Here is a 12615-nt window from a genome sequence, read left to right on the forward strand (position 1 = left end):
TGCTGCAAAATATTGTGTTTTGTGACATCCATGTTGTGAATATCGAACACAAAATTTAATTTATGGTAGCTTTCAATATAGAAAATTAATATATTTATTGCAGACATTTAAAATAGTTGAATGAGAAATAAAATATGGCATTTTACTTTAAGTGTGCATTTGGCACAGTGGTTAAGACACCACTTCAAGGTGCCTGGGTTCAAATCCTGGCTCAGCTTCTGATTCCGGCTTCTTGTTAATGCTCACCCTGGGAAGCAAAAGATGATGGCTCAATTACTAGTGTCCTTGCCACCCATGTGAGAGACCCCAATTGTCTTCTGCAACATGCCCTGATGTTGCAGGCATTTGGAGAGTGAATCAGTGGGTGGGAGACCTCTCTGTCTCTCACTGCATCCCTCTGCCTTTCAAAGAAAATGATAATAAAAATATTAAAAATAAAATGGGACTTACAAACCATATGCTGCTTAGTATTTTGACTTACAGTATATCAATATTGATACTTAATTGCCTCACCCTTGGTTTTTTTTTGTTTTTTGTTTTTTTTTACAGATAGAGTTAGACAGTGAGAGAGAGAGAGAGAGGGAGACAGAGAGAAAGGTCTTCCTTTTGTTGGTTCACCCCCCAAATGGCTGCTACTGCCAGAGCTGCACTGATCCGAAGCCAGGAGCCAGGTGCTTCCTCCTGGTCTCCCACGTGGGTGCAGGGCTCAAGCACTTGGGCCATCCTCCACTGCCCTCCCGGGCCACAGCAGGGAGCTGGACTGGAAGAGGAGCAACCAGGACTAGAACCCGGCACCCATATGGGATTCCGGCACCGAAGGCAGAGGATTAACCAAGTGAGCCACGGTGCCGGCCCCGCCTCACCCTTGTAAAATGTAATTAACCAAAAAGCCTCATTGTTTTTATTTTATACTCATAATTTTTACTTCTAGGCTCTGACAATTTTAAAAACAAAAGTAAAGGGGAGAGAGGAGGCAGGATGGCAGGAACACTCATTGGCTAGGTTGAGAGCAAAGCCTGCTGACGCTTGGAGCGTTCTGACCCTCAAGTTCAGAATGGTCATAACTGAGATACAAGGATTTGCTACAAGGAACAGAGATGAGGACCGAGGATTCTCATTTCTGCACCTGAATACCAGACTATTCTGTGCATAGCAGTGCCTCTGAAAGCCAACGGTACCTCCCCTGGGACCAAATGGAACAGCGAAGCAGGTGCTGCTAGCTTTAAGTAGGTAGGAGATACATTCACTCACTGACATGTTGCAGGCAGTCTTCTGTGACCAAGAATTACCCCTCTGCCTGTGTGAATTTTCAAAGGTCTGGCTAGATATCTTTGTAGGGGGAAAGCCTATTTAGAATTATCTGAGCATAAAATTTCATTCTTTTGCAGGTATAAATACAGAGTTTTTATGATGGTTGTTAAATATATAATGGATTATCTCTGGAATACAACTGACTTGGAAATCAAGGGAATACTACATGATTTTGCTTGGAAATTTACAAACGGTTTCTCATCATTTGGAATGTTTATATCAAAAACCACTGTGAGTTGCCATGACATACAAGGGACAGTTCACCTGTTGCATCTTCACTGATTTCATGTATTAGTGTAAGCATCTGATGACTTCATTATATCTTCTGGTGTCATAGTATCTCACATGGGCACACATTAAAAGGTATGTTATTTGGCTATATGTTATTGCCTTTACTATATTATAAATATTTAATGCATTTTATATATATATAATATACAGACAGAAACATGTATAGAGGATATAATTTTTATTCACTATAATTCCATTTTTTAAAGATTTACTTATTTGTTCAAAAGTCAGACTTACAGAAAGAGAGGGAGAGTCAAATTTTTTTTTTTAATTCATAGTTGTAGAGAGAGGGGGAGACAGAGAGAGAGAGAAGTCCTCCAACTTCTAGTTCACTCCACAAATGGTGGCAATGGCTGAAGCAAGAAGCCAGGAGATTCATCCAGGTCTCTCAAGTGGGTGCAGGGGCCCAAGCACCTGAGCCATCTGTGGCTGCTTTCCTAGGCCATTATCAGGGAGCTGTATTAGAAATGGAGCAGGCAGGGGGCCAGCACTGTGGATCAGTGGGTTAATGCCCTGGCCTGAAGTGCCTGCATCCCATATGGGCACCAGTTTGAGACCCGACTGCTCCACTTACGATCCAGCTCTCTGCTGTGGTCTGGGAAAGCAGTGGAAGATGGCCCAAGTCCTTGGGCCCCTGTACCCACGTGGGAGACCTGGAAAGAGCTCCTGGCTCCTGGCTTTGGATCAGCGCAGCTCTGGCCATTGTGGCCAATTGGGGAGTGAACTATTGGATGGAAGACCTCTTTCTCTCTGCCTCTCCTCTTTCTATGTAACTCTGACTTTCAAATAAATAAATAAATCTTAAAAAAAAAAGAAGAAGAAGTGGAGCAGGCAGGACACAACTGGTGCCCATATGCAATGCTGGCTCTGCAGGAAGTTGCTTAAACCATTATACCACAATGCTGACCTTTTATAAATTGTATTGAAGGTCTAAAAATGGGGAATCTCAAAGGAATTATTGTAAAAAGAGGTGCTATGTTTGAAAGGGTTAGAGTCTAAGATTGCCAGAAGATGTGATGGAATTGTAAAATGAGGTCTGCCTTTGTTCACCTCTCTGAGTTGTCAAAGTGAAAAAGAATTTCCAAGGGAAAATTTAAGTTGCAGATTTTCATGTTAAAAGAAATACTGAATATATTCTAAAATGCATGGGGGATGAACCTCAAGTTTTGTGAACTCTGATGCCTGCTGAAGTGGTAGGCTCCTGTCTTTGCCACTGGCTTGCTTCAGGGCAAGGCTGCATACTAAGAAGTTTCCTCTGGATTTTGGTGCAAAACAGGCATATGAAATGAAGTGCTCAACACATCCATAACACCTTTCATGTTCATAGCTCAAAGAGTTTTACAAAATCCAATTAATTCATCAAGCTTCATAAACTCCAAAGGCCATACACAGTTGCAGCTCTACAGGTGGCTAACCACTGGCAGAAAGTATTCAGATGTGTGGCTTAACAGAAAACAAATTTTAACTCCCCAGTTTTTGAGCTTTTATGAACCTAGAGAAATGTAGAGGGGAGAATCTCCAAATCACTGAAAATTCTCAAAATTGTGAGCTGGGAAAAGAATACAGGCAAAAAAGAATGATCTCACTGCCAACACTAAAAAAGAGCTCTCAGTTTCTCTACCTGGGCAGAAAGGATTTCTATTCCATCAAGAGAGGACCCAACTCCAAACTTTGGTGGGAAGTAGAATCACTTGGTATAAGTTTTTGTGTGTTATATCACAGGAAATCTATAGAATTGGTAGTAAAAGGGGCCAGCGCTGTAGTGTAGTGAGCTAAGCCTCCATCTGTGGTGCTGGCATCCCATATGGTTGCTGTTCATGTCCTGGCTGCTCTTCTTCTGATCCAGCTTTCTGCTTGTGGCCTAGGAGGGTAGTGGAGGATGGCCAAGTGCTTTGGCCCTTGTACCTGTGTGGGAAACCCTGGGAGGCTCCTGGCTCCTTGCTTCAGATCAGCTCAGCTCCAGCCATTGTGGCCATTTGGGGAGTAAACCAGCAGATGGAAGACCTTTATCTCTTCCTCTCTCTGCAATTCTGCCTCTCAATAAATAAAACCTTTTAAAAAAAGAGAGAATTGGAAGTAAAAAAATCAAGTGGGGCCAGTATTGTGGTGTGGTGGATTAACCCGCCATTGGCAATGTGAGCATCCCAAATGGGCATCCCATGTGGGCACTGCTTCAAATTCTGGCTGCTCCACTTTCAGTTCAGTTTCTTCTAAATCACCTGGGAAAGCAACAGAGGATGGCCCAACTCCTTGGTCCTTGCACCCATGTGGAAGACCAGGAAAAAGCTTCTGGCTCCCAGCTTCGGCCTGGCCCAAATCTAGCCATTGTGGCCATTTGTGGAGTGAATCAGCAGATGGAATACCTCTCTCTCTTTCTCTCTCTCTTTCCCTCTTTCTCTCCCCCACCTCTAAATCTGCCTTTCAAATAAACAAATAGATCTCTAAAATAATAAATTAACAAATGAAAAGTAAAAAGACCATAGTCCCAGAGGAAAATAAGCAAGGGCTATAAACAATAATCAAATGGAAAAATGTTTGGGGCCAGCATTGTAGCACAGTGGGTAAAGCCACTCTCTGAGACACCTGCATCCCATATGAGTATTGGTTAAGTACCAGATGCTCCACTTCTGATCCACCTCACTGCTAATGTGCCTTGATATGCAGCGAAATATGGTCCAAGTACTTGGGCTTTACACCCAAGTGGGAAAAACAGAAGCTCTTGGCTCCTGGGCTTTTTTCTGGCCCGGCAGGGGCCACTATGGCCATTTTGGGAGTGAACCAGGGTATGGAAGATTTGTCCATCTCTCTCTGTAACTCTGACTTTCAAATAAATAAAATAAAATCTTAAGAAAAGTAAAAATTGAAAATATGCTCAACCTCACTCATCTCAATTTTAAAATAGTCATAAAATCATTAATACTATAGGAGTATACAATTCCTATAGATTTGACAAATATTTAAAACAAAGTTGGACAAAACACAGTATTTGCAACACTGACACATGTGGGCATTTCTTAAGAATTTTTAAAAATTTTAGCTCCCACATATAAGGGTGAATATGTGCTATTTGTCTTTCTGGGTCTGGCTTATTTTACTCAACACGATGTCTTTCAGTTCCAACCATGTGGCTTCAAATGATAGAATTTCATTTTTTATAGCTTTATTTAATAGATCCATAAAGCCTTTGACTATAATGCAAATTAAAATAAGTTCTCTTATAAAGAGAAATCAAACATATAAAAAAGAAACCATTTAGATGTTTTGAAAATATAAATTATAAATGTTAAATCAGTGTTGATAGTCCATATCTGGTTCATCAGGTAAACTAAAACATTTTGAAAAGTTTGTAAACTTTTTTTAGACTGATAACCAGGCGAAACCTGATTCACTAGGTATGATACAGTACCAAATCTTTGCTAATAAAGCAAATTACCTCCCAGCAAAATACTGCACTGTCAAAACACATACCTGTGAATAAACACGGGCAGCATGATTAGCAAATTCAAAATCCGCATTTTTACTAAGGCTCATATTGTATTCTTCATTTAACCAGTGGACTCATCATTTATTATGAGCATGCTTACAAAGCCCTAAGTTTATTTCAGGCCATGGGTTTTCTCAGTGAACAAGATCAATAGAAAGGTGCTACAGAAGCACAGAGGGATCTCAAGTGTCAGCCAACTGTAATATAAACTCATAACTTGATTTTCTCATGTGGCTAGAACTTAACATGAATCCTTCTACTTCCCTAAACCTAATTCCTTACATGTCAATGAGAACAGTAATAGCTATGCACATGGGAAGGCTGCATTTTTAAAAGGTTGTAAATATCACAGAACAGAATAAATCACAGAACAGAATTTTAAAAATTATTTCTTCCTCAACTCATATAATCTCAAGTCCTCTGAATGCTTTCAGGGCCTAGACAGAATGTTCCATGTGGAGTGATACTCGATATCCCTCTTCCTCAGATGACGGACACTCTCAGTAAACAACTACAATGTATGAGGTCACAAAGAAAAAGAAGACATCAATTATGGGCAGTAGGGTTGAAGACCATGAGTTCCCAACCATTTTAGTCCCTACCCCCAAAAAACTGTACAAAATCCCAATCTTCATTATTGCTAGCTTCCCCTTACCCACTGAGTGGAAGTTCTAGGAAGCAAATTTGTTCTTTTTTATTTGAGAGTTAGACTTATAGACAGTGAGAGAGAGAGATAGAAAGAAAGGTCTTCCTTCCGTTTGTTCACTCCCCAGATGGCTGCAAAGGCTGGAGCTGCACTGATCCGAAGCCAGGAGCCAGGAGCCTCCTCCAGATCTCCTATGTGGGTGCAGGGGCCCAAGGACTTGGGCCATCTTGTACTGCTTTCCCAGGCCATAGCAGAGAGCTGGACAGGAAGTGGAGCAGCCGGGACTAGAACTGGCACCCATATGGGATGCCGGCAACGCAGGCGGATGATTAACCTATTGCGCCACAGCACCAGCCCCAGAAAGCAAACTTGAACTCAAATTAAATACCTTGATAATGAGGTTTGTGTTGTGATGCAGTGGGTTACACTAATGCCTCCAACAGCAGCATCCTGTATCTGAACAGAAGTTCAAGCCTCGGCTGCTCTGATCTCATCTGGCTCCCTGCTAATACATATGGGAAAACAGTGGATGATGGCACAAGTACTTGGGCTGCAGCCAACCATGTGGAAGACTCAGATGGTATTCCTGACTTCAGCCTGGCCAGGCCCAGACCCTGACTGCTGCAGCCATTTGAGGAGTAAAACAGTGAATAGAACATCTCTTTCTCCCTTTGTCTTTCCTTCTCTCTCTGTCATTCTGCCTTTCCAATAAATGAAAATCAATCTTAAAAAAGACTTTGAAAGTAAATATATTTCTGTGATATTAGGACAAGTGTATTAGTAAATAGAGGATCTCTACCACTGGAAGTAGTATTTGCCTACCACTTGGGTATTCCAGTCAATGGTCAATATATCTTGAAGAATATATAAACTTATTAAATATACTATGTTTTCATATACATTGTTAGTTGTATCCTTATTTTATGGATTAGACTAATGGTAGTTAAGTGATTAGAACCAATCAGATTTTTTCAGTGATTTTAGAACCAATCAGTTCATAGGTGATATATGTATATATATAAAGAAGCGGTCATTTCATTTTCATAACAACTCTCTATATAATTGATACTGTGCATGGGTATTCCACAGAATAGAGTAGGTAGATAATACACATCTAGATGACAGCCAAGAGAACCCATTAAGTCCCAGGATTCTACCATTCCAGTTCCTAGAATTAAGATCTTTTCTCAAATGGATTTAGGTTGACTTCCTAACTCCTGTGTCAGAGAGAATACTATTTATGTTTCTCTCCAGTTTTATTGAGGCCAATATAATGACAAAAAGCTGGACATCAAAACCTTCCTTTCTAGGCTGAATTTATTAATGCTTACTATGACCCAGGTGGATTGCAAAGTACATTTAATGAATCTAGCACTTAAGGGTCCCATAAAAACCACATAAGATTAGAATGTCATTATTGTCATCTTTCACATAAAGAAAAGCACACAGAACTGAAATAGATTGCTAAAGTTCTCACAGTTAGTAAGGGCAGAGATGAGAATCCAAACCAGGTCTATTTAACTCCAGAATATGCAATCCTAATTATTATGCTAGATGGTAATACATTGATAAATACAATAAATACCATTTATAAATACCATAAATGTTTCAATTGAGAGTGTGTATATGTGAATAATTATTGGAAGAATGATTAACAAATTCAAAATTGGCATTTCACATACATTTTATCCACGGTATTGTATACTTATTTAACTAAAGAGTTCAACTTTTGCTATATTCATAATTATTAGTCCATGACATTTTAATAATAAACATATCAAATCAGATACTATTCTGAAACATTTCCAAATACTCTAAGCCTGTTATGTAAAAAAACAAACTTTCTGTTTTTCTTAGAAACTCACTGGCTCAGAGGAAAAACAAAATTGCAGTAACCAAATTTAGTGTTAACTCATTCACAATGAAAAATACGAAGCCCCAACATCATTGCAAAGATAATTAAAAAGCCAGGATACAGCAAACTTCCATGCATGAATGTAAGGCAATACATTATAATTTCACCCCTTATTATGAATAATTAAGAAAAGAGGATAGAGGGGAAAAAGAAAAAGTCTAGAGATGAGGAATTAAAAAGAAATATATAGATAAACTAAAGAAAAATGTGAGCCAAAAAAAAAAAAAAAACACTGAACAATGTAGCAAAAGTACAATACATCCATGCTACACAGACATAGATCTTCAGCAAAGAGATATAGAAAGAAGCCATGTAAAAAGTGGGACCACAATAAATGATTAGTTTATGAAAGAATAAGCCCAGGACATGAATTTTCAATACATTAGATTCCCATTTTGTAGTTTTCTAGGATTTTAAAATTATGATGCATTTTACCCACACCCATAGTAGTCTCTTGGCATTTGACTTAGACCAGAATAAATTAGAGTCTCATTTTCTTTCCAAATGAACATGATCAGGTCCCTGTAATAATTGATGGTATAAAATTTTGAAGCTTCTGTAAATAATCACTCAGAACCTCCTCATAAGTTATTAGCCTTGAAACTGGATACTAACACAGTTATAACTCATGAGTTTCACCATTTTTCATCTTTCCCCACAGAAAATTCTTGTTTGATTTCCATGATCATGTGAACATTCATTTTACAAGTTTAAATGTCTACCGTTAAGGCATGTAGCTGTTTCTCTGTGTACTTCACACCCATTCAAGAGTATTTGCTCTTCTATATTTGTTAAAGTCACTGTATTTGCTACAGTTGGATTACACCAGACTCCAAGACCCCTGTGTACCTGTTGTCTATCCAGACGCATCCTCTTGGCAGCATTTCTGCTCTCACTCTCACAGGCTGAAGCCAAGATACTCTCTGCAACTGCTGAAGTAAGGTGGGAAGGAATAGGTCGAGACTAAAAAAAAAAAAAGAGAAAAATAAGAATAATTATTAACAGTCTCAACAGTGGGCCAATGCTATTCTCAGAAGAGCTCAGAGATCATCAACATGTGCAGGAGGATCCAGTTATTCAAACTTAGTTTATATCAATAGCAAAAGGAAATGAGAATTGAAAAGATGATCCATGAAAGCTAGTTAGAGGTTAAAACTATAGATGCTACACAGATCCATCATTCATTCTCAGAGCTCCATTGTCACAAATATTAAGTCTGGGCCATTAAGCTGGGCGTTTGGACAGTCAGCAGCAAAACTACTGACTGGATTTTGCAAATAAAGCAAGTCCTTTAATTCTTTTGTAACATATGACAATGCACAATGAAACAAAACAAAATCAAGTGACAGGGCTGAAACATAATTAAAAAACACACACACAGACCATGTCAAACCACCTCACAATGAATATTATGAATATTTACAGTCTAAGTTCTGATAAAATCAATGTATATAAAATGCTTCAAAAATTCATACTAACTTAAAACTACAAAGAGGTCAGTCCTAGATTGACTTTCATATATCAATAGTTATATTTTAGATGTGAGATGTGTTTCCTTGTATATGTACATGTTTATTTTGTTTTATTTATAGAATGAGTTTATATGATTAATTTAATAGGTACATATTGCCATGTAGGTGACATCGAAATTAATTAATCCCCTAGCTCAGTCCCTAATTAACTGCAAATTATTTTCAGTTCTCTATATCATTTGGGATAATCATAGAAAAGTTCTCTATTCTTATCTTTCATAATTTCATGCAAAATCATCTGACTGAAAGATGAAGTACTTAATGATACAGAACATTTTTTAATTAAGATAAGCAAATGATAGATAAGAAATAACATGAAAATTAAACTGGATGAGATAGCAAAAGAATGTGAAATTACAAAATAAAATTATCTTTTGGGAATCTAGCATTAGGGGCATGCCACCTTCAGGTTTTCAAAGCCTCCACCCAACATATACTTCTGAATATATATGCTTCTGAATTAACTGAGACATTTACAAGCTTTTGTGTGTGTGTGAAAGATCTTTGTGGCTTTATGGGACCCAATTCATTGTAAAATATACTTAAATGGAAACATTGGGTTTACATCTCAAACTAAATTCCAGAACGACCACATTCAGACCACAGTGCTGTTCCAGGCACCACTCAGTGAAATCTGGGTAGTGTAGGAAGAGACCCAGCTCTCACCTTTTGTGAACTAGGAAGCGGTTTCTGCAGCTGCCTCAACATATTCTCACTGCTTCCACTGCCAAAGTAGCCTCCAAGGACCAAAGGTAGGAGAGGTGCTAGATTCAGGGTGCAACAGCTAGTTAAGTGAGCTGTCTGAAAGGAGGGCTGGCAACGCTGACAGTCAAGCAGAAGGATGTTTGGAATGTTATTTTTGCAAAAGAGAGAAGGGAGAGGGCCCTGAGGTGGAAGGGAAAAAGGCAGAAGTGTTTTGAGAAGGAAATTAAAGAATCAGGACCTTGACTTGGAAATAGAGAGGGGAATCAAATCTGAAAATTAAAAAAAAAAAAAAGTGCCATAAGACAATGTCAGGACAATTTCAAAACTTATGTTGCTTCTTCATTTCATTCTCTGTTTCACCAAGTCTGGAGAAAGCAGTCTAGTTAAGAACCAAATAAATATTAAACTACAAAATCAGTGTCTCATTCAAAGACAGGCACTGTGTGGCTCCAAGTCAATATTAAGCCATTTGGGTGTTAGGTACTCATGGCCATCCTTTTCTTATTGAACTATTTTGAGACAAAGGTTTTATAGGGAAAACAGGAATTAGAAGATTTTATTATGAAAAAAGAAATCAAATTCTCTAATTGAAGTTAGCATTTTCAAAAAAGTGTTCATACATTTTATCAGCTATGTTACTAGACCTTTCCCATCATTCCAGAGATGAAATTAACATAATATACATAAAACGTCAGCAATATACCTTAATCCAATTATTGATAGCTTATTGGATTCCAAAAGACTTATTTGGGTTCTTTATTATCTCTGTTTTCTCTCAATATCAGATATACTTATTTCAAATTAATAATATATAAAACTATTAGATTTTATTGAATTGATTAAATTGCATTACAAAACACATAAGTCCCTTCAATCTATAAAAGTTTGTTGAAAAGGAAGAACAGAGGGAAAACATTCCTTTAAAATTATTAAGTAGTATTTCCTCTCTAACTTTTTTTATTTTTAAAAACAAAATAACAAAACAACAAAGTAACAAACTATTAAACAATGAAAATTGTTGTTCTTAATTATGCACTTTCCTTCAGAGAAAAATAATAGTGAGGGCAGGATGTTTTTCAGATGTGTTAAACTGATCTTCTAAGAAACTAGAATAATGTCTTGGCTGAATAGAACTAGAAACTCTTTAAGGCCCTCTGATAACCTAATATATCAAGGTTTTAGAAAAAAGTAAACTTAAAAATAAAACAATTATGAACTCTGTCCTCATGAATGAGAAAATAAGCAGAAATATAGTATTAGCCTACAGATAAATAGCACAATTTTGAAAATAGAATTGGTCTACATTTATTGTAGAACCATAATTTGATAACTGTAAATTGACATAGAAGTCACCTAGTACATTTTTCTTCCCTGAAGTCTTAAGAAATTGAAATCCAAATAGATTAATAACTTGTCCAAGGACAAATTGAGCTAGATATAGAATCCAAATTTCATCTCTTCCAGTTCTCAAATCATTCACTCTCCTATATTCAACTCTATATTCAGTATCTTTACATAACTTATCATTAATGTAAAAATAAATTCTTTCAAAAATCCTTATGTACAAACTCTCATGTTGAATCAAAAAATAAGCAGACCATAAGACTTTTACATGGATGTATCACAGTTCTCATAATTGGTTTGAGATCACTGGACAGAATTAATTCATAAAATTTATATTACAGTCAAGGAAATACATTTATCTTTCAGATATCACACACTGTGTGTGTGTGTGTAAGATTTTAGTATATCTCACATATATAAAAAATATGTACCTCCAAACAAAAGTCCAGGATTATAATATCCTAATTTTTAGATAAATATTAATAATAGCTGCCTCAGGTGCCAGTATTGTGCAGTAGTAGGTTAAAGCTACCACCTTTGATGCTGGCACCAGTGGTAGTCCCAGCTACTCCACTTCTTATCCAGCTCCCTGCTAATGGCCTAGGAAAACCAGAGGAAGATGCTCCAAGTGTTTGGGGCCCTGCCACTCATATGAGAGACCCAGAAGAAACTCCTGGCTCCTGGATACAGAGTGGCAAAGCCCTGACCATTACGGTCTTCTGGAGTTGAACCAGTGGATGGAAGACTCTCTCTCTTTCTCTCTGTAACTCTTTCAAAATAAGTAATAAGGGGCAGGCGCTGTGGCGTAGCGGGTAAAGCTGCTGCCTGCAGTGCGGCCACCCATATGGGCACTGGTTGAGGTCCTGGGTGCTCCACTTCCTATCTAGCTCTCTGCTGTGGACTGGGAAAGCAGCAGAAGATGGCCCAAGTCCTTGGGCTCCTGCATCCATGTGGGAGACCAGGAAGAAGCTCCTGGCTCCTGGCTCCTGGCTTTGGATCAGCACAGCTCCGGCCGTTGCAGCCAATTGGGGAGTGAACCAGCGGATGGAAGACCTCTCTGCCTCTCCTTCTCTTTCTGTGTAACTCTGGCTTTCAAGTAAAATAAATAAATTAAAAAAAAAAACAAATAAACAACAAAATAAGTAATAAATCTTTAAGAAAAAATTAATAGCTGACTCATGCTTAGGTCTTAGGATATTCATGCATCAGTACAAAAAGCTTGGATTCAGCACTTAATCTTCTAAACAATCCTAAGGAAATCTACTCATATTTCTTATGTTTTAGAAAAAATAAATTACAGTTTTGACAAATTATATTTTTTGGCCCAAAACATGTGGAAATACTCACATATGTGGAATTACTTGGATTCAAAACTAAGTTTGGTGGA

The 12615-nt window shown here is 37.8% G+C and overlaps 1 protein-coding gene across 5 annotated transcripts in view; it reads right to left on the reverse strand.

Annotated features, from left to right (window-relative positions):
• The window catches only part of NOL4 (nucleolar protein 4), a 369495-nt gene that overhangs the window by 64838 nt on the left and 292042 nt on the right, over window positions 1-12615 (reverse strand). For all 5 annotated transcript variants that reach the window (XM_062200260.1, XM_062200258.1, XM_062200259.1 and 2 more), the window contains one exon: window positions 8497-8610. In XM_062200260.1, coding sequence (XP_062056244.1) covers window positions 8497-8610 — 114 coding nt within the window. The remainder of the gene's footprint in view (window positions 1-8496; window positions 8611-12615) is intronic.

The sequence above is a fragment of the Lepus europaeus genome, chromosome 9 (assembly GCF_033115175.1).
Source record: "Lepus europaeus isolate LE1 chromosome 9, mLepTim1.pri, whole genome shotgun sequence".
NCBI lineage: Eukaryota > Metazoa > Chordata > Mammalia > Lagomorpha > Leporidae > Lepus > Lepus europaeus.